At 42.4% G+C, this 22,852-nt stretch overlaps 1 protein-coding gene across 2 annotated transcripts in view; it reads right to left on the bottom strand.

Moving 5' to 3' along the window:
- Positions 1 to 1,146: 1,146 nt before the first annotated feature.
- SAMSN1 (SAM domain, SH3 domain and nuclear localization signals 1) overlaps positions 1,147 to 22,852 on the bottom strand; it is a 132,926-nt gene continuing 111,220 nt past the window's right edge. For both annotated transcript variants that reach the window (XM_089682889.1, XM_089682888.1), the window contains 2 exons: positions 7,529 to 7,679; positions 1,147 to 3,489 (listed from right to left, as the gene is read on the bottom strand). In XM_089682889.1, the coding sequence (XP_089539015.1) occupies positions 3,290 to 3,489; positions 7,529 to 7,679 (351 nt within the window). In that variant the 3' untranslated portion in view covers positions 1,147 to 3,289. The remainder of the gene's footprint in view (positions 3,490 to 7,528; positions 7,680 to 22,852) is intronic.

Below are 22,852 nucleotides of genomic sequence, written 5' to 3'. Positions count from 1 at the left end.
GTTTGTGGGCTTTCTTGTGCATCATCTTTAGAAGAGGCTTCCCTCTGGGACGACAGCCATGCTGACGAATGTGATGCAGTGTGTGGCGTATGGTCTGAGCACTGACAGGCTGACCCCCCACCCCTTCAACCTCTGCAGCAATGCTGGCAGCACTCATATGTCTATTTCCCAAAGATAACCTCTGGATATGATGCTGAGCACGTGCACTCAACTCCTTTGGTCGCTCATGGCGAGGCCTGTTCTGAATGGAAACTGTCCTGTTAAACCACTGTATGGCCTTGGCCACCGTGCTGCAGCTCAGTTTCAGTGTCTTGGCAATCTTCTGATAGCCTAGGCAATTTTTATGTACAGCAACAATTATTTTTTCCAGATCCTCAGAGAGGTCTTTGTCATGAGGTGGCAAATTTTTTTAGGGGGACTTTTGGGCAGGCGGTGGGGGGAGGGAATGTATGGGATGTGCATTGTCATTTTTTACATCCAATAAATATATCCTGTTCATTAGCCATTGAGGTGCTGTATCCTTTCTTTATTGTGGGTTTTTTTGCAAGTTATTGCTTTTCGAGGTGCTTTTGGATGCACCACCCCCCTGTTATATGTATGCAGGGGGTATGGCATGAGCTGGTGTACCACTCCCAGGACAGGCTGTTTAGCCATTGAGGGTTTCTTGCCATCTTGTACTTCCAGTGACTAGAGAGAGTGAGAGTGGTAACACCAAATTTAACACACCTGCTTCCCATTCACATCTGAGACCATTTGGGCCCAATTTGGTCATTTTCACTTAGGGGTGGACTCACTTTTGTTGCCAGCGGTTTAGATATTAATGGCTGTGTGTTGAGTTATTTTGAGGGGACAGCAAATTTACACCGTTATACAAGCTGTACACTCACTACTTTACATTGTAGCAAAGTGTCATTTCTGAAGTGTTGTCACATGAAAAGATATAATAAAATATTTACAAAAATGTGAGGGGTGTGCTCACTTCCGTGAGATACTCTATATGTATGAAACAGGAGGCTCCTAGACAGTGCTGTAATTCTCTAGGCACCTAGCGGAGTGAAGACTGCGTGGGATAGCTAGGGTCCTACCTACAAGCTTTGTCTACTTTTATTCTGCCATTTCCAGCAAACAATACATTATGTGAAAAAATGTGTAGAACTAGTCAGTGCTTTTTAATCTAAAATTACACATACAGAGATTTAGTATTTCACAAAAACACACTGAATGGTGTAGAAAAAGTATTCAAAATTGGTATTGCCACATACAAACAATACAAAATATTTACAAAATTCCAAATAAGAAGCCATATTTACAGCTCCAGCCTGACCCATCTCCCTGTATAAACAACATAATGAACTGGCAGAAGAGGATCCAAAACATTGTACCAAAATGTGGATGAAATAAAGTAATAAAAAAAGATGTTTGAGTTCATTTTCTTGTAGACATTAAAAAGGAAAACAAAAGGAAAAAATTGCACTTGCTTTAAGGCCTTTGATATTTCCAAATGCTGTTGCTTGTTTGGAGGTAAGAGACTTGTACTTTATTATGTTGGGTTTACCTATAAAGTTATGCATACAGCCATGTGTTGGCTTGCCTCTATATACGCCTGACAAATAGAAATCTATACCACCTATTGTTAGTACAAACTTCGGCAGCTAATTCTCAGCTTTCTCTATTGACTCACTTTCAATGAGTCAAATGAATCTATTTCAAGGTTGGGCTACTTCACAGCCCTGAACAACATAGGATATAGGTACATGAAGGCTCTGGTACGGCCTCGCACTTTCTCACATTTATTATTGGCACAAACTTGCTGTCTTCCCACAAAATCCACCTTAACAGCCATGGGACAAGAGCTTTCTGCCACACACCTTGAAAAATTTGTTTCTGTATATAGTCTGTAATTAGAACTGTAGACGTAGGTAGCCATATCTGCTCATTACAAATGCAAGCCTTTTTCTCAGGTTTGCTGCAGGATGATTGGACCTTTCTCTTCCTGTCTGACAATGTAAGGAATGCTTGAAGTTTGCCCTTTGCAACCTTTAAACACCTACCTACTCAGTCACTGACCAGGATCAAACATTTGCATATCAGATGTCAGGACTGGGACAACTGAAACAGTTTATCTAGGGTTCTACGGGACAAGGTCCTCACCTAATAGCTACTTAGCTGTCTCATGTATTATGGCAACAGAGAAACACTACAGAGAGGGAGACACTACAGGGATCCAAAATTGGTATTCCAGCACCTATTCCTTTGCTGTCCTTAAAAGGCAAAATACAAGGTCCTAACCTTTAAAATTGCTGGCTCATAGTACTGCAAAAATGTATCTGTACAGAAGTAATGTAATGACATACTCACCCAGGGTTATGCGATCCATGGGGCCAACTGAGGTGACTGCCCCAATGGAGGTATAGTGAGACCAGAGTGTCCATACCAAAAATGGCCATTTCCGGCCCTGTAGTTACCTGACTACCATCTTACACCCCCAGGGCCTAGGTGAGTGATGCCAAGCTCCATATTGAAATATTTTGAAGAATACAAAGTAGTCCAAATTTCAAGAGAAAATGCACTGGACTGGAGGGGCTTCTTGAAGGATTTGGGGTCTTCATTGTTCTACAAGAATCTCCTAGAAAGATAGTCACATTCCTCCCACAGATGCTGAAGTATGCTAAGTATATTATCTAATTTTCTTTTTTACAGGTAGATATTTCAGTACTATGAAGCAGAAATTTTTACAAGAGGAGGAAGCACACAATGTCCTCTTTAATAGGAATCATCAGAGAATGTGTCCTAGCATAGGTGAGTCTTGGAACTATGCTCACAATGTGACATTTAAATGAGGTACAGTGCTTTTGTATCCTGCAGTGATCAAGACAGACCTAATTCATGGAGTCATTTACAATGATTGCACAGGACAACATAAGGTTAGAATCTTGACAAGCTCACACTGAGAATTGTTTCTGTTGGCATAAAAAATAGCGCTATACAAAAATGAAAAACTCTTTTCAAATTGAACCAACATGTGCATTGCCAGTGTCAATGACTCTTCATTGATACATAATTGGTAAGATTGAATAAAGATACCGATCCATCAAGTCCAATCAGACCAATTGTCTCCATCTTCTACCGTAATACCAAAGATAAAAGTCTAAATTGTGGAATGTCCATTGATATTAATAAATACTGTAATACATGAAGTTCTTTTCCAGGTAATGTTCATTTTGATGCTTTGTGATGCAAAGAATGCTTTGTGCAGCAAGTGTGGCAGTTTGGGTGGTTTCCACTTGAATTAGGGGGATTCTGTAATGGTGATTTTCTGTACCTCTTCACACAACTTCTCTGAGTCAGTATCCTCTTTGCTGTTTTCTGAATTATCCAACGTGATGTAGCATCCTGAATCTCGAGGACAGTCGTTGAGTTCACTTTTGTTTTTGCAAATGTCAGGGCTGAGTGTCAAGGGCGCTGTTTCTTTATCCGGTTCTTGTCCACCTGTCAAAACACACAAATCAATGGTCTACAGATACTATTTCTTAAAGAAGCAAGGATTAGGAAATATTAATGTGACTCTGTACTTTAGGAAGACTAGAGGCAAACAGTGCTCATCATGCCTGACATGTGAAATCAACAGTATAATTTTAGCAAAAAACCTATAATAGAAAGGCAGTCTTTGATTTTCTAGATAGCCATTTTCAACCAGGTTTCTGTAAAAAACCCTAGCGTTCCTCCAGAGGTGACTATGGGTTCCGTGAGCTGTGGCTGATTGACTTCCCATCTGCAGGCACCTGCATATTTCAAGGTCCAATGAAACGTTTCAGCGTCAGCAGCATGACTGCAGAAGCGACATTCAGACCATCACTGTTAGGGAGGAATTACTCCCACTGCCCACCACCAATGTAAGGAGTATTTCCCCAATAACTCCCTTTTTGGACTAACCTTAACAGGGGTTCCTAAGACCTGAAAATTAGTTCAAGGGTTCCTTTGGAGTAAAAACATTGAGAAAGGCTGGACTAGACTATAGATGATCTTTGACTCTCATTAGGCTAGATTCACTTTAAAAAGGTGAGCTGGCCCGAAGGGAGTTTATAAAGCTGTAGGACAAACAGTAGGGCTTCTACACACTCCTCTTGGGAGTGTGCATAGAAAGCTATGGCATAAAAACAAAGAATAGTTATTGAAAAATATTCTATAAAAGAGGTATTAATATACACATTCCAGTGGACTTGTTCTGTAACGTTGAAGGCTTTTCATAGCTTACCAAGCCATTGCTTTAGTTCATTAGAAATGCAGAGGTGTCTTGGATAGGCTTTGAACAAAACAAGTTCAATTGAATATGTCTAACTACTACTAGATATACCAAGACCTGGATAAATGAGAACCTTTACAGCTCTTCTACATTTGCAGTTGTAATTGCACCCACCGCGGATTGTTTTTTAGCCCTTGAAAGCATGCAGTATTGCATGGGGTTGCAGGGCAGTTGTGCTGTGGCTCTATTCACCTAAATGGGTCACATTTGATGGCAGTACTTCCCACTGAATATGATATAGGGTATAGTTTTTACCGTGGCAAGTGTACTATACCATCCAACCAGCTGGGGAGCGGTAAGATTGTTGTGGCTCAACTGCATATTTCTTAACAGACCCCCCCCACCCACAAGTGTATACGAGGACTTACAGACATTCTATAAAAGACGTTTTGGGTAGCGAAACCTCCACAGAGCCTATGAGGAGAACTGTTGTACTGAACTTTCTCCCCTCTTTCCTTGCCCTGCCATTTTTTAGAGTTCTGCAGGACCCTCTAGATTTAGAGGTTAATCTTCCAACTGAGCCACAGGCAAAGACAGCACAAACAGTAAGGGAAGAGATCAATAGGAGAAATTCAGTGTCAGATCTTAACATTACTTTTGAGTTTTAAAAAAATCTCTTACAGTTGAACTCTAAGTAGTTTTTAAAAGCACCAATGAATGCAGTTATGTATTCATTAAACAATAATGATTTGCATTTTTAGATGCAGCTAGTGTAAGTTTCTGGTTTTAACTTTGTATCAGCTTCTTCTCACTCTTGGAAAAAGGAGGGACAGCATTAGGCTTTAATTATGTGGCCTGCATGCAGAATACGGTAGTTTATAAGGAACATGCTGACAGGATGAAAAATCAAAATGAAAGTTAACAAAGGGCTGAACTCGTTCCATTCCTTCACTCTCCAATCACAGGCTACAGTGACCTATCTTTTTTTGCTATACACCCCTTTCACATGGGTGGTCCAGTCAGGTTCGACTTAACCATTTTTCAAGCAGACCCGAGTGGATCCTCCATTCTCCTCTATAGACATTCGGATATAAGTGTCTGTTTGTGAGGAGGTGCAGTGTGGTGCGGGTAGTAAATACACAGAGTCTGGTTGCAGCAAACCTTGAGACTTGTTATAAAAATAATGCCAACTTACAGACACCCTGGCAGGAGAGCACTTCTTGGGAGATAACTCACATTTCAATGTAGTCAGAAGTGTAGGAGGTGAGGTGCTGACAGTGTCTGTTTCAGAGGGTGAAGCGTGGCCTATTCGGTCTGGTTCCAAAAGGGAAGCTCCTTTCCAGGGTAGTAAGTCCCTAATCATTCCCTTCCTTGCCAGGAACCTTTCCCTACTGCTAGTTACTTTTCCTAACAAGCGGGGTCTTCACTAGCCACAAGCCTGAAATGTGCCAAACACAGGGGTAGGGACTTAAATAGACCCTGCTGACCCAAGATGGCCACCAAAGGTCACATTGGTGCAGCTTAGCCAAAAGTAATGCTGCTCCATTGACCCAGAAAACAATAGAGAAATGTTTTTTCTCTTGGGCTACCTCTCCAAGCTGAGGTGCCAATCGGTATGAGTGCCACCTATAGTGGAGACAGCAAACTGCACCTATCTACACGTTTACACCAAGCTACCCCCGATCTGACATGGCCAAAAGAATCAGAAGGGGGATCTGTTCCACTCCATATGGCCGGATCAGAGGACAGTCAGGTGTACACGGACAGCCTGTTTGTTTACATCTGCCTGCCCATGTATCCACGCTGCATAAGTGGAGAGGACACCTATCTGTCATCCGGCAGCTCTGATCAACTCAGCAGGGGATCTGCAGCCAGATTCCCTGCTGAGCAAAGCCAGAACTGTCCCATGTGAAAGGGGCCCAACTGCTAAAGATAAAAAAAAACAGGTCACCAGCCAGGCTGTAAAATCTGCCAGGTATATATTTCAGGACTGAAGAGACAAATGTACAAATCCTTTGCCAGCTAAAGCAGCTCCTGTATATATATTTCAATGATGTACGGCATTTTGCTGTTTGCTCTGAGTTTGACTTTAAGAGAGTTTCCCACTTCAGGAAAGAAAAACTACATCAGTGAGTAGCAGTCGTCTTCTGCTTCTGTTACTGTGACACAGCTCTGCCCTCAGAACCTCTTTGGAAATCAGCTAAATCAGTATTTGTTAATTTATTTTCTGTTTATGAAATTTTGCAACCTATTTAAGCGTTAAAGCAATAAATATGACTGCCGTAAGAAGTTATTGAAACATAAAATGGTAGCTGCCTGTCTTTACACCCACTTCCACAGGATTGCCTGAGTCTCCCAGGCAGTATTGACCTATAAAGTATTATTCCAGTTTATATTTTCACAGTCAAGGGCTAGTTTGTTTTCCATATATTTGAAAGACTAAGCATTGCTGCATATGCATGCTTTATTATATTCTTCATTAAATGCATAATTAAAGATTGTATGTATGAACTCAGACTGCTCAAACTACTTTTTTTTATTACAGGTAGGTAGATGAGACACAAAAGGGAGCATTACAATACCTCTACAGCTTTACCTCCCTTAAACAAATAAAAAATGGGCATTTACTATAGAGCTATAACGTACCCTAGGTTCACACCTAAGCAGTCCAGTCCAGTCCATTTAACATGATTTCCTAAAGGACATGTTCACATTTCCGTGTATTCACCCGGTGCGTATTTTGGAAACTTGGGACTTTTTTGAATGCAATAAGTTGCATTTTTGGTTCTATAAACTTCAATGGAAACTGCAGAAAAGCATGTAGGATGTTTTTGCTGAGTTTCTGCCATGTTTTTGATGCATTTTGATGTGTTTTTGATGCGTTTTAAATCTGCCTAGCACCAAGAAAAATAAAAAAAATTTAAAAAACGCATCAAAATCGCGTCAAAACTGCAGGGGCAAAAACGCTAAATGCAATGCAGAAATGGCTAAAACGCAACCTGCATAGGTGTGAACCTAGCCTTAGAGTGGTTGTAAACCTCAGACATGAACTATCAACAAAGCCTATCCCTCTGTATAGCTTGTACTTGTCTCAATCCAGAGGACTGAGTGTCATTTCTGTCTGCTGTCTTGTTCCTCTGCTATCTGCATGAGTCACTTCCGACTTGACTGTGTGCCTGAATATAGGTAATTTTCATAATGTGTGCCGTACACTACCACCAGCCTGAACTGAATTTTTTAAACAAAACTATGTAATGCAATGACAGCGTATAAGGCAACACTCACAGTCGGGATCTTGTAGGTTCTCTATGGCCACCAGAAACCTCATCCTTTCTTCGGGATTTGTGATGTTCAACTCACAGAGGTGGCTCTCGTTTATGTCCTTCAGATCTTCTAGTGTCTCATATCCATTCAGCAGCAGGCTAGACATGTATTCCTGGAAAACAGGGCAACAGGACAGAAATATAAAAGTTCAAGAAAATTACTTGTAGAGAGCTTTTATGTTGTTCTTAATGCCAAAAATATAGAAATTAAAAGAGAAATATGGTATTTATTTGTTTTTCTAAATCATACTTACCTAGGTGGATGCAGCATTGCTCTGATGCTGCATCTGTTACCCGCCAGCTCCAAGTGTGAGATTGCAGTGATCACTTGACCGCTGATCCCTGTGTTTTCACAACCACTGTGAGCAGAGAGCAGTGACTGTCAGTCACCGATGTCTGTTCAGCCCCCCCAGCGCTCACTGGAGCGTTGGGCTGTGGAGGGTGAGGGAGTGGCTGGCTCAGGCTCTCACACAGTGCTGAGAGGCTGAGCCAGGTGCCACTCCAGACTCTGGGGTGGAGCCCGACTTTGAAGTCGGGATCTTTCCCCAGCCTGCACCAGCTGAGAGATGTAAGCTGACAGCCGGCTTCAGCACACTCTCAGCTGAAAATGGGTTGCAGGAGTTCAGAACGAACTGCACTCCTGTGATCCACAGGAGAAGGACAGCCAAAAGAGCTTTGCCTGTACCTCTCCTTTAAGGTCTGGCTAGTTGCGTTAGATAGCTCAGATATGTTCCACTTTAATTAAAGATGGTCCTTTGTTCAGCTATGTCAGAATGCCATATCTGGCAATTTGAAATTAAAAATGGATAAATGCACCAATATTGAAAAACTGTGCATTGATTATATATTGCATTGGAGAAGCATTGGATCAATGGATCATGGATGTAGTGCTCTGGCGCCTGCAGACTCAACCACCAGCCACAGATCTGTATTATTATTATTATACAGTATTAATAAAGCGCCAATAGTTCGCTCAGCGCTGTACATTACAAAGGGGGACAGAACATGTGACAGAACAATACCAATACAATGCAAAACATGAGGGGATCGAGGGCCCTGCTCTTTCAAGCTTACAATCTAGGAGGGAGGGGATGGTGGCACAGGAGGAGATAACTGTGGGGGATGGAGTGGTAGGAAGAGTGGGGGAGGTTGGCAAGTTAGTAGGGGGTGGGGTAGGCTTCCCTGAAGAGATGGGTTTTCAGGGTGCACCTAAAGGAGAGGAGAGTAGGTGATAATCTGATGGGTTGGGGCAGGGAGTTCCAGAGGATGGGTGACACCCTGGAGAAGTCCTGGAGGCGGGCATGGGAGGAGGAGACTAGACAGAAGGAGGTCTTGTGAGGAGCGGAGTGTGCGTGATGGGTGGTACTTGGATATTAGGTCAGAGATGTAGTTTGGGGCAGTATGGTGGACAGCTTTGTACGTCAGCGTTAGGATTTTGAATTTGATCCATATCTGTATCAAGGTATGGATGTTCAGCTACAAAACTAGAGGAAGTATCAACTTAATTACAAGCTTGGTGATGTAACTGTGCTTGTGCTGTATTGAGAACTGTGGTGTTGAGTTAATAAAAGCAAATAGACTGTGCACTCTGCAAGAGCAGTTACTCTAGAGCTTAGTTAATGAGCAGAAGCTCTGCTGACTTCCATTATCCATGCACGTGCAAGCAAAAATGCAGTTTTTTTGGTTTTATATGCACGCAATTGGGTATTCTTTACAACGTGAAGCTTTACCTCATTTACTAAGCTCTGGAGCAACTGCATGATTTGCCTTTAGTAAATAAACCCCTATGAAATCCTACTCTTCTTCATCTTCTCTGTGCAGTGCATCCAGGTCAGATCAGAGCGATTCTGATTGGTCAGCGCTGGGACAGAGCATTGTTCTTATCCATCCTGAAAGTGCTGCAAAGAAAAGTAGAAGAGCCAGGATTACAAACCACTGCACTGGCTATAGGTGCACTGGCAGGCAATGAGCAGATGCATTCCATGCCTGTAGTCCTTTAGTCAGATTTGCTGTCATGTTCCCTGAGCAGTCCTGCTCTACTTGATTGACCGTGGCTTTCCCTGCTGTCCTACACATCATTCTGCTGCTTGTCCCTCAGGCAATAGACATGCTTCACACACATGGAAAGTAGGAAAGAAGAGAGGTAGTGCAGTCAATGGACTTCAAAAAAAAGAAAATTAGTAACAATTAAAAAAATTACAGCTATAGAAATCAATTTGAAACAATATACTGTCCTTTGCTTTTATGAACTTCACAAAGAATGTTAATGCAAACCCAAGTCAGGGCCGGATCTAGCCTATCTAATTTGGGGGTGCAGTGAAAATTGTCAGGGGGGGCAGAGGATGGGAGGTCGACAGGGCAGTGTATAAGAGGTCAACAGGGCAGAGGATAGCGTCAGCAGTTTGTAGGGCAGTGTACAGAGGCCATTAGTTTGTAGGGCAGTGTACAGAGGCCATTAGTTTGTAGGGCAGTGTACAGAGGCCATTTGTTTGCAGGGCAGTGTACAGAGGCCATTCGTTTGTAGGGCAGTGTACAGAGGCCATTAGTTCGTAGGGCAGTGTACAGAGGCCATTAGTTCGTAGGGCAGTGTACAGAGACCATTAGTTTGCAGGGCAGTGTACAGAGGCCATTAGTTTGTAGGGCAGTGTACAGAGGCCATTAGTTCGTAGGGCAATGTACAGAGGCCATTAGTTTGTGGGGCAGTGTACAGAGGCCATTAGTTCGTAGGGCAGTTTACAGAGGCCATTAGTTCGTAGTGCAGTGTACAGAGGCCATTAGTTTGTAGGGCAGTGTACAGAGGTCATTAGTTTGTAGGGCAGTGTACAGAGGCCATTAGTTTGTAGGGCAGTGTACAGAGGCCATTAGTTTGTAGGGAAGTGTACAGAGGCCATTAGTTTGTAGGGAAGTGTACAGAGGCCATTAGTTTGTAGGGCAGTGTACAGAGGCCATTAGTTTGTAGGGCAGTGTACAGAGGCCATTAGTTTGTAGGGCAGTGTACAGAGACTAGAGATGAGCGAAGTATTGAAAAATTCGATTCGGCTGATTCGGCGAATTCCAGTATGAAATTTGATTCGATGCGAATTTCTTCGCTATGAAGATGGCTTATAAAAAGGGTTTCTAGGCTTCAGAGAGCCTTTAAATTAGTGCAGAACACTGTACCTTTAATTTAAATGCCCTTGGAGATCAGGAAGGAGAAGGAGAAGGAGAAGGAGAAGGATGAGAAGAAGGAGAAGGAGAAGGATGAGAAGAAGGAGAAGGAGAAGGATGAGAAGAAGGAGAAGGATGAGAAGATGGAGAAGGAGAAGGATGAGAAGAAGGAGAAGGAGAAGGATGAGAAGAAGGAGAAGGAGAAGGATGAGAAGAAGGAGAAGGATGAGAAGAAGGAGAAGGAGAAGGATGAGGAGAAGGAGAAGGATGAGAAGAAGGAGAAGGATGAGAAGAAGGAGAAGGAGAAGGATGAGAAGATGGAGAAGGAGAAGGATGAGAAGAAGGAGAAGGAGAAGGATGAGAAGAAGGAGAAGGAGAAGGATGAGAAGAAGGAGAAGGATGAGGAGAAGGAGAAGGATGAGAAGAAGGAGAAGGATGAGAAGAAGGAGAAGGATGAGAAGATGGAAAAGGAGAAGGATGAGAAGAAGGAGAAGGATGAGAAGAAGGAGAAGGAGAAGGATGAGGAGAAGGAGAAGGATGAGAAGAAGGAGAAGGATGAGAAGAAGGAGAAGGAGAAGGATGAGAAGAAGGAGAAGGATGAGAAGAAGGAGAAGGATGAGAAGAAGGAGAAGGATGAGAAGAAGGAGAAGGAGAAGCAGAAGGAGAAGGATGAGAAGAAGGAGAAGGAGAAGGATGAGAAGATGGAGAAGGAGAAGGATGAGAAGAAGGAGAAGGAGAAGGATGAGAAGAAGGAGAAGGATGAGAAGAAGGAGAAGGATGAGGAGAAGGAGAAGGATGAGAAGAAGGAGAAGGATGAGAAGAAGGAGAAGGAGAAGGATGAGAAGAAGGAGAAGGATGAGAAGAAGGAGAAGGATGAGAAGAAAGAGAAGGATGAGAAGAAGGAGAAGGATGAGAAGAAGGAGAAGGAGAAGCAGAAGGAGAAGGATGAGAAGAAGGAAAAGGAGAAGGATGAGAAGATGGAGAAGGAGAAGGATGAGAAGAAGGAGAAGGAGAAGGATGAGAAGAAGGAGAAGGAGAAGGATGAGAAGAAGGAGAAGGAGAAGGATGAGAAGAAGGAGAAGGATGAGAAGAGGGATGAGAAGAAGGATGAGAAGAAGGAGAAGGATGAGAAGAAGGAGAAGGATGAGAAGAAGGAGAAGGATGAGAAGAAGGAGAAGGATGAGAAGAAGGACAGTTCTGTGACAGTTTCTGTCTATTTCTGACAGTTCTGGGACATTCACTCCATACAGCGGTTTCAACCGCTGTATGGAGGGAATGTCCCAGAACTGTCAGAAATAGACTATTTCTGACAGTTCTGGGACATTCACTCCATACAGCGGTTTCAACCGCTGTATGGAGGGAATGTCATAGAACTGTCAGAAATAGACTATTTCTAACAGTTCTGGGACATTCCTTCCATACAGCGGTTGAAACATTGTATCTATTTGTTTCCATAAATGGATTCATTTATGGAAACAAATAGATACAATGTTTCAACCGCTGTATGGAAGGAATGTCCCAGAACTGTCATAAATAGTCTATTTCTGACAGTTCTATGACATTCCCTCCATACAACGGTTTCAACCGCTGTATGGAGTGAATGTCCCATAACTGTTAGAAATAGACTATTTCTGACAGTTCTGGGACATTCACTCCATACAGCGGTTGAAACCGCTGTATGGAGGGAATGTCATAGAACTGTCAGAAATAGACTATTTCTAACAGTTCTGGGACATTCCTTCCATACAGCGGTTGAAACATTGTATCTATTTGTTTCCATAAATGGATCCATTTATGGAAACAAATAGATACAATGTTTCAACCGCTGTATGAAAGGAATGTCCCAGAACTGTCATTAATAGTCTATTTCTGACAGTTCTATGACATTCCCTCCATACAGCGGTTTCAACCGCTGTATGGAGTGAATGTCCCAGAACTGTCATAAATAGTCTATTTCTGACAGTTCTGGGACATTCACTCCATACAGCGGTTGAAACATTGTATCTATTTTTTTCCATAAATGACATTCTGCATATACACTTAGAGGAGCGCTGCAGATACACTTTTTGCCGGCTTGGAATTATTCTTATTTTCATCCTACTTCTTCTTCTTCTTCTTATGAGGATGAGGATGAAGAAGAAGAAGTAGGATGAAAATAAGATTAATTCCAAGCCGGCAAAAAGTGTATCTGCAGCGCTCCTCTAAGTGTATTTGCAGAATGTCATTTATGGAAAAAAATAGATACAATGTTTCAACCGCTGTATGGAGTGAATGTCCCAGAACTGTCATAAATAGTCTATTTCTGACAGTTCTATGACATTCCCTCCATACAGCGGTTGAAACCGCTGTATGGAGTGAATGTCCCAGAACTGTCAGAAATAGTCTATTTCTGACAGTTATGGGACATTCCTTCCATACAGCGGTTGAAACATTGTATCTATTTGTTTCCATAAATGGATCCATTTATGGAAACAAATAGATACAATGTTTCAACCGCTGTATGGAAGGAATGTCACAGAACTGTTAGAAATAGTCTATTTCTGACAGTTCTATGACATTCCCTCCATACAGCGGTTTCAACCGCTGTATGGAGTGAATGTCCCAGAACTGTCAGAAATAGTCTATTTATGACAGTTATGGGACATTCACTCCATACAGCGGTTGAAACATTGTATCTATTTTTTTCCATAAATGACATTCTGCAAATACACTTAGAGGAGCGCTGCAGATACACATTTTGCCGGCTTGGAATTAATCTTATTTTCATCCTACTTCTTCTTCTTCTTCTTCTTCATCCTCATCCTTATAAGAAGAAGAAGAGGATGAGGATGAAGAAGAAGAAGAAGAAGTAGGCAAAAAGTGTATCTGCAGCGCTCCTCTAAGTGTATCTGCAGAATGTCATTTATGGAAAAAAATAGATACAATGTTTCAACCGCTGTATGGAGTGAATGTCCCAGAACTGTCATAAATAGTCTATTTCTGACAGTTCTGGGACATTCACTCCATACAGCGGTTGAAACATTGTATCTATTTTTTTTCATAAATGACATTCTGCATATACACTTAGAGGAGAGCTGCAGATACACTTTTTGCCGGCTTGGAATTATTCTTATTTTCATCCTACTTCTTCTTCTTCTTCTTATGAGGATGAGGATGAAGAAGAAGAAGTAGGATGAAAATAAGATTAATTCCAAGCCGGCAAAAAGTGTATCTGCAGCGCTCCTCTAAGTGTATCTGCAGAATGTCATTTATGGAAAAAAATAGATACAATGTTTCAACCGCTGTATGGAGTGAATGTCCCATAACTGTCAGAAATACACTATTTCTGACAGTTCTGGGACATTCACTCCATACAGCGGTTGAAACCGCTGTATGGAGGGAATGTCATAGAACTGTCAGAAATAGACTATTTATGAAAGTTCTGGGACATTCCTTCCATACAGCGGTTGAAACATTGTATCTATTTGTTTCCATAAATGGATCCATTTATGGAAACAAATAGATACAATGTTTCAACCGCTGTATGGAAGGAATGTCCCAGAACTGTTAGAAATAGTCTATTTCTGACAGTTCTATGACATTCCTTCCATACAGTGGTTGAAACATTGTATCTATTTTTTTCCATAAATGACATTCTGCAAATACACTTAGAGGAGCGCTGCAGATACACATTTTGCCGGCTTGGAATTAATCTTATTTTCATCCTACTTCTTCTTCTTCTTCTTCATCCTCATCCTTATAAGAAGAAGAAGAGGATGAGGATGAAGAAGAAGAAGAAGTAGGCAAAAAGTGTATCTGCAGCGCTCCTCTAAGTGTATCTGCAGAATGTCATTTATGGAAACAAATAGATACAATGTTTCAACCGCTGTATGGAAGGACAGTCCCAGAACTGTCATTAATAGTCTATTTCTGACAGTTCTATGACATTCCCTCCATACAGCGGTTGAAACCGCTGTATGGAGTGAATGTCCCAGAACTGTTATAAATAGTCTATTTCTGACAGTTCTTGGACATTCACTCCATACAGCGGTTGAAACATTGTATCTATTCTTTTCCATAAATGACATTCTGCAGATACACTTAGAGGAGCGCTGCAGATACACTTTTTGCCGGCTTGGAATTATTCTTATTTTCATCCTACTTCTTCTTCTTCTTCTTATGAGGATGAGGATGAAGAAGAAGTAGGATGAAAATAAGATTAATTCCAAGCCGGCAAAAAGTGTATCTGCAGCGCTCCTCTAAGTGTATTTGCAGAATGTCATTTATGGAAAGAAATAGATACAATGTTTCAACCGCTGTATGGAGTGAATGTCCCAGAACTGTCATAAATAGTCTATTTCTGACAGTTATGGGACATTCCCTCCATACAGCGGTTTCCGGCAAAAAGTGTATGTGCAGAGTTCCTCTATTCTGCAGATACACTTAGAGGAGCTCTGCAGATACACTTAGAGGAGCTCTGCACATACACTTTTTGCCGGCTTGGAATTATTCTTATTTTCATCCTACTTCTTCTTCTTCTTCTTCTTCATCCTCATCCTCTTCTTCTTCTTCTGAGGATGAGGATGAGGATGAAGAAGAAGAAGAAGAAGAAGTAGGATGAAAAGAAGAATAATTCCAAGCCGGCAAAAAGTGTATGTGCAGAGTTCCTCTATTTCTGACAGTTCTCTGACAGCTTCTTCACATGTACAGCGGTTGAAACATCTGTATCCTAAATGGAAACTAATAGATACAATGTTTCAACCGCTAAACATGTGTTCCTTCTGTCAGAGAACTGTCAGAAATAGCGGAGCTCACTGCAGGGACACTTTTGCCGGCTGATCGGGAAATGTTCGATTCGCGCACCCGAAGTAGGCAAAATTTCGGATTCGACGCGAATCGAATATTTCCTGAAATTCGACTCGAATTCCGGTTCGCCTGGTTCGATTCGCTCATCTCTAACAGAGACCATTAGTTTGTAGGGCAGTGTACAGTGGGTTATCTAGTCAGTGTGCAGTGGTTAAAATGGCAGAGGACAGGAGTCAACAGAACAGAGAACAGGGGTTAACAAGGCAGGGTACAGAAGTCAGCATGGCAGAAGACAGTGGTTAGCAGAGTTTAGGACAGGGTCACTGCTGGCAGGGCACTTAACAGATTTCCTCCTCCCCACACAGCACATAGCTGAGAACAGTATCCCTCCACACTGTGTAGCTGGCTACTGCAGCTGCCAATCCAGTCAAGGAATTTCACAGATCAGAACTTCACCATAGCAGCCAGTTACACATTGTGTTAGGGATTCTGATCTCAGCTACATGTTATGTGGGGAGGTGAAGATCTGTTAAGTGCCTTGTGTGCAAGCGGGCAGTGCCAGGACAAGATCATCTAGCAAACTGTGCCCCTACCTTCCACCCCTCCCTCCAAAAAAAACAGCAGTAAGCAACACGTTCACCCCATAATCAAGCTCAAATTCTACCCAACCAAAACTGCAAAAATTCCCCATCCTGCCAGTCCAAGTCTTCCTCACAGCAAAAATCTTTGCCCCCCAAAACCACCTTCCAGCTCAAGTCCCCCCCAATTCACCACAAATCTTCCATGGCCAAAAAAATCAAACTCTCCCCCCAAATTCCCCCTTCTAGTACAAACCTTCTCCCCAATCCCCCCAGTACAAATCCCCACTCCTATTGTAAATCCTCTCCCCAAATCTCCCCTCATAGTACAAATCTTCCCCCCTTAACTCCCCTCCTAATACAAATCCTTCCCCCAAATCCCACCTCTCAGTACAAATCCTTCCCCCCAATCCCCTCTCTTAGTACAAATCCTCCCCCTTAATTCCCCCTTCTAGTACAATTTCTCTCCCCAATCCCCCCAGTACAAATCCCCCCAAATCCCCACTCCTAATGTAAATCCTCTCCCCACATCTCCTCTCGTAGTACAAATACTTCCCCATAAACCCCCCTCCTAGCACAAATCTTCCTCCCAAATCCCACCTCTTAGTACAAATCCTCTTCCCCAATCCCCCTCTTATTATAAATCCCCCCCTTAATCCTTCATCCTAGTACATATCCCCCCAAATCCTCCCTACAAGTACAAATTCCCCCATCCCCCATCTTAGTATAATTTCCCCACCAAATCCCCACTCCTAGCACAACCACCTGCATATTATCCTTCCCAGCACAAACTCCCACACCCAAATCTCCCTCCTAGCACAAATTCCCCCCCCCTTAGCAATAATCCTCCCCAATTCCCCCCTCCAAACACAAAGCCTCCCAATCCTGCCTACTAACACATTCCCCCCCAATTACCCTTACTAGCACAAATAACCCCTCCCCCCCACCACCAATCTTACATGTGGTAACTACAGGAGTAGTGAAGAAATGCAGTTTCTCTGTGATCTCCCTCCTTTCATAACAGCGATCCTCCATACAGCAGGTTACATAGTTATTTTGGCTAAAAAAAGACAAAAGTCCATCCAGTTCAACCATAAAAAAGTTATAGTCCTATACCCACAGTTGATCCAGGGGAAGGCAAAAAAACCCAGCAAAGCATGATCCAATTTGCTCTTGCAATAGAAAAAAATCCTTCCTGAACCCCCGAGAGGCAATCGGATATTCCCTGAATAAACTTTACCTATAAATAGTAACCAGTTATATTCTGTGTATCCAAGAAAGAATCCAGGCCTTTTTTAAAGCAATCTAATTAGCTGGCCAGAACCAACTCTTGAGGGAGTCTATTCCACATTTTCACAGCTCTTACTGTGAAAAAACCTTTCCGTATTTGGAGATTAAATTTCTTTTCCTCCAGACGTAAAGAGTGCCCCCTTGTCCTATGTGATGACCTCAGGGTGAATAGCTCTACACCGAGTTCACTATATGAACCACAGATGTATTTATACATGTTGATCATATCCCCCCTTTAATCTCCTCTTCTCAAGAGAGAATAAATTCAGTTCCATTAATCTTTCCTCATAGCTGAGCTCCTCCATGCCTCTTATCAGTTTGGTTTCCCTTCTCTGTACTTTCTCCAGTTCCCCAATGTTCTTTTTGTGAATTGGTGCCTGAAACTGAACTGCATATTCCAGATGAGGTCTTACTAATGATTTGTACCGGGGTAATATGATATCTCTCTCTGGAGTCTATACCTCTTTTAATACAAGAGAGGATTTTGCTCACTTTAGAAACCGCAGCTTGGCATTGCATGCCATTATTTAGCTTGTGATCTACCAGAACCCCCAGATCCTTCTCCACCATTGATTCCCCCAGTTGTACTCCCCCTAGTATGTATGATGCATGCATATTCGTAGCCCCCAAGTGCATAACCTTACATTTATCCACATTAAACCTCATTTGCCACATAGTTGCCCAATTAAACAGTGCATTGAGGTCGGCTTGTAAGTTGAAGACATCCTGTAAGGACGTTATTCCACTGCACAGCTTGGTGTCATCTGCAAAGACTGAAATGGGATTTTTAATCTCAGACCCTATATTGTTTATAAATATATTAAAAAGTAAGGGTCCCAACACTGAACCTTGGGGTACACCACTGAGGACCCCAGACCATTAAGAGTATGAATCATTAACCACTACTCTCTGAATATGATTTGTTAGCCAGTTTACATACGGATTTTTTCAAGTGTGGGGAACTGTGTCAAACGCTTTTGCAAAATCCAAGTATGCCACGTCCACCACCACCCCTCTGTCCAAGGTTTTGCTCACCTCCTCATAAAAAGAAATCAGATTTGTTTGACAACTTCTGTCTTTCATGAATCCATGGTGTCTGTTGCTCAAAACATTTTTTTCCAGCAAGAACCCATCTATGTGGTCTTTTATTAAACTCTCCAGTATCTTCCCAACTATAGAAGTTAAACTAACAGGTCTATAATTACTTGGTAAAGATTTTGACCCCTTTTTAAATATTGGCATCACATTGGCCTTACAGCAATCCAGTGGTACTATGCCCGTCATTAACGAGTCCCTAAAAATTAGAAACAATGGCTTTGAAATGACAGAACTCAATTCTTTAAGGACCCATGGGTGTATGCCATCTGATCCAGGTGCTTTATTCTGTCTAAATATTTTTGGATCATATCAATTGTGAGCCAATGTGGATCATCTGGAGCTGTGTCAATACCATGCCCATTATGGACAAGAGCTCCCCCATGCTCCTTTGTATACACAGAGCTGAAGAAGGTGTTAAATAAATTTGCCTTCTCTTTGTCCCCAGTCACCCACTCTAGATTATTTTGTAAAAGGCCTACATGCTCGGACCGGACCTTTTTACTATTAATAGATTTGAAGAATTTTTGGGGGTTGGTCCTGTTATCTTTTGCAATCTGTCATTTGTTTTAAATTTTTGAGGCTTTTATTTCCTTTTTGCATATTCTGTTATATTCTTTGTAATGTATAAACAATGATAGCGTCCCTTCATTTTTATATGTAACAAAAGCTCTTTTATTATCTGTAGTTTTTTTAACTTTAACTAAGCCACATAGGTTTGATTTTTAGCCTTTTAAACTTGTTGCCCATGGGAATATATTTTGCAGTGTGTTCACATACAGTCTTTTTTAAGAACTCCCATTTCTGTGTTGTGTTCATCGATGCCAATATTCCCTCTCAGTCTAAGTCTTGGAGAGCAGTTCTCAGCCTTGGAAAATTATCTCTTAAAATTGAGCATTTTTATTTTTCCCGTATGTGCATGATGTTTACAGCTAACAATAAATAAAATCATGTTATGGTCACTGCTACCCAGATGTTCTTTTAAATGGACATTCGTAATAAGCTCTGCATGGTTTGAGATTACCAGGTCCAGCAGAGAATCATTCCTAGTTGGGGCCTCTATGAATGGTACCATAAAATTGTCCTGTAGTGGGCTTATACATTTTTGCCCTTCAACTGTTCCTGCAGTACCATTACTCCAGTCAATTTCCGGGTAGTTAAAATCCCCCATTATTATCACTGTCCCAGCTCAGGAGCTCAGTCTCTACCTCCTCATTAACACTGGGTGGCCTATAGCAGACTCCAATGATTACCTTTGTAGTACACACCCCCATGTGCAGTTCCATCCATAATGCTTCAGCCTCATCACACTCTCCATCAACTAGGTCCTCTTTCCCACTCAGTCTGAGATCACTTCTCACATAGAGACAGATACCACCACCTTTCCTTTTTACCCTGTCTCTATGTGAACATAGCCGGGTATATTAATGGCCCAGTCATGTGAAAAATGAAGCCAAGATTCAGCAATACCAATTAAATCATAGTTCTCTTCATGCACCAAAGCTTTCAACTCACCTATTTTGCTTGGCAAACGTCTGGCATTGGCGAACAAACACTTTAATTCATTGACACCTTGTGCACATGTATTTTGATAATTTTTTATTTTCATACAAATGCTACCAATTCCACTGGTTGTTTGTAACATGGGAACCTTCTTATCTGCCATAGCCCTCCTCCCATCTTTCCCCATTACACCCACCTATAAGTACTGACCCCTGTCTGATCTGTCTGCCCCATTATAATCTAATTCTCCCTCCCCCCTTGATTATAGTATAAATACTCCTTCAGCCTTCCCATAAACCTCTCCACCAGCACAGCAGACCCCCTTCCATTTAGGTGGAAACCATCTCTAGCATATAGGTTGCACCCCAATGAAAAGTCAGGCCAGTGCTCTAGAAACCCAAATCCCTACACCAGGTCTTAAGTCAGGCATTGAGTTCTCTAATCTCCCCCTGTCTTTCTTGAGTTGCGCATGGCACAGGTAATATTTCAGAGAATATCAACTTGTAGGTCCTTCCCTTCAACCTGCAGCCTAGTTCTTTAAATTGATTCTTAAGGAGCCTCCACTTTCCATGTATTCTGTCATTAGTTCCAACATGGACCAAGACAGCTGGGTCATGCCCAGCCCCTCCCAGTAATTTATCAACCCTGTCCACCACATGCTGAACCATTACACCAGGGAGACAGCAAACCATTTGGTTGAGGCGATCCTGGCGACAAATTTTTCTATCAGTCCTTCTGATTATAGAATCCCCTACTACCACCAACTGTCTAGGCCTTCCTGCACTACCCTCACCACCCCTCCCAGATGGTCTGCCCTCCTGGCTGTTAGGGATAGCAGTGACATCCAGGGCTGCCACCCCTGAGCTTGCCACCCCCACATTTTCACCCAACTTGCCAAATCTGTTTGGGTGCACAGACCCAGGGCCAGCCTTCCTTTTCTGTGAGCCCCTACCACTCCCTCTTGTTACAGTAACCCATCTAATTACCTGATAATCCTGATAAGCCCCTCCACCCTCCACATCAATCCCATTAGCTACCTGCTCAGAGAGCAGAAGACCCCTTTCAAGGTTGTTGGTTCTGCCCAGTGTTGCAACTGGCACTTCCAGATCTCTAACGTGAGATTCCAGGAGGGCAACCTGCTCACATCTGTCACAGCGGTATCCATCCTGGAGCTGTTGCTCCATTGCTGCATACATGTGGCACACTGTGCACTGCACAAAACTTTCAACCCTGCTAGCAGTCATATCCCAGTTAAAATATTAATAGGAAATATCAGTTGTCACTTACAGGTTAGTAGACTCCTGTTATAATCTGTTTTCAACTCTGGTTTTTTAACTCAACTTATCAAATGTCCACTTTGTCAAAGGTCCAGCAAGCAAAATACAGGCAAGCTCAAGAATGAGCAAGCTCAGAGTGAGGTCTACAGCAAGTTATAGTACCTGTAGCACCTGTGACCAATTAACCAATTACGTTACACAGGATCAGTCTTAGATCTGATGGTACACAACTTTATTACCCACATTTACAGGAGTTGAGTAGTCTTTGGAGGAGATGGGGCGGGTAATGAAGCCATGTACCATCATATCTAAGAGCGATCCTGTGTAACCCTCTGTATGGAGGATCGCTGTTATGAAAGGAGGCGGGAGATCACAGAGAAGCCTACACCTGCTCCCCACTCTCTCCTCTCTGCCACGGTCACTTCCCCTGTCCGGACTGTTTACTGTAGTTCACTGCGGCCGACTCTGAGTGCGGGGAAGAGAAGGAAGCTCAGTGGTCATGGGCATAATGTACATAGGGGGCACCCAGCTTGAGGGGGGGGACAACTGAAATCTGGGGGGGCACAGCCCACCCCAGCACCCCCCTAGATCCGGCCATGACTTAAGTGTATTTTTTTTTTAATGCAGATAATGAAGATAACTACATTTAACCTGATATCAATTTCTACAAAAGCACACAGGAGGGCGCAAACACCAAGTGCATTACAACAAGATTAATAACATAAAACATCAAATCATAATCCAGTGTGGCATCAAGTGACCTAACCCATGCTCCACCATGTCAGCCAGCCCGCACCCCGTTCTTGAAGAAGTTGATGAGATGATTTTTTTCCTCTTTTGTGGGTATAGATTTGACTTTTTGTTCATTTTATTAATAAATCTTCTGGTAATGCTCTAGGCGTTTGTGCCCTCCGGTGTGCTTTTTAAGGCTGCTTTCACACTGATCTGTTTTTGTTCCGCTTTTGTGTTAAAAATAAGCAGAAGAAAAACACCTGAACATGAAATCCTTTTGGATCTCTTCACACTGATCTGTTGCAGGTCTGCTGCATTTTGTAAAATCCTGCTTGCTGCTTTTTTGGTGCATGTTTGGGAAAAACACATCTCCCTATTGAAATGAATAGAAAACGTGGCAAAAAGGCATCCAAAGAGCATTGCATTTTAGGAAAGGGTTTTGAGTCACATGTTCCATGAAAAATGAACCGCAGACACCGTAAAAACAGAAAAAATGCATATCTGTTTAACCGCATTTTCCTATGAAACAGTGTGAAGGTAGCCTTACAGTTTTTTTATTGGATTCCCCTATCTGAGGATGGCTGCAACAGAGCGTTTCAGTAGAGGAATTTCACTATCTACACAGTACCTTGATTTTGTGGCAGTCCTCTGAGCGCTGGGGGTGTTTATTTGTTTGTGATATTAATCTCTCCCTAAACAGCAGTGCTAGGACAGGGGGAGGGAGAAGTAGCACAAAGAGCCAATCAGTCTTGTGGCATTGCAAGGCACATGCTGATAGTAGGAGAGAGCAGAGTGACAGAGATAAGCACATTGATCTTCTACTTCCCTTTTCATTGTCCAGTAAAGGTACAAGACCAATATTACTTGTCTGCAGCAGAG

This window comes from Staurois parvus, unplaced genomic scaffold (genome assembly GCF_062004578.1).
Source record: "Staurois parvus isolate SC_StPar_1 unplaced genomic scaffold, SC_StPar_1.0 ptg000299l, whole genome shotgun sequence".
In the NCBI taxonomy this organism is placed as follows: Eukaryota; Metazoa; Chordata; class Amphibia; order Anura; family Ranidae; genus Staurois; species Staurois parvus.
Note: the sequence above shows the minus strand (reverse complement) of the source record. Positions and strands in the feature narration are given on the sequence as shown.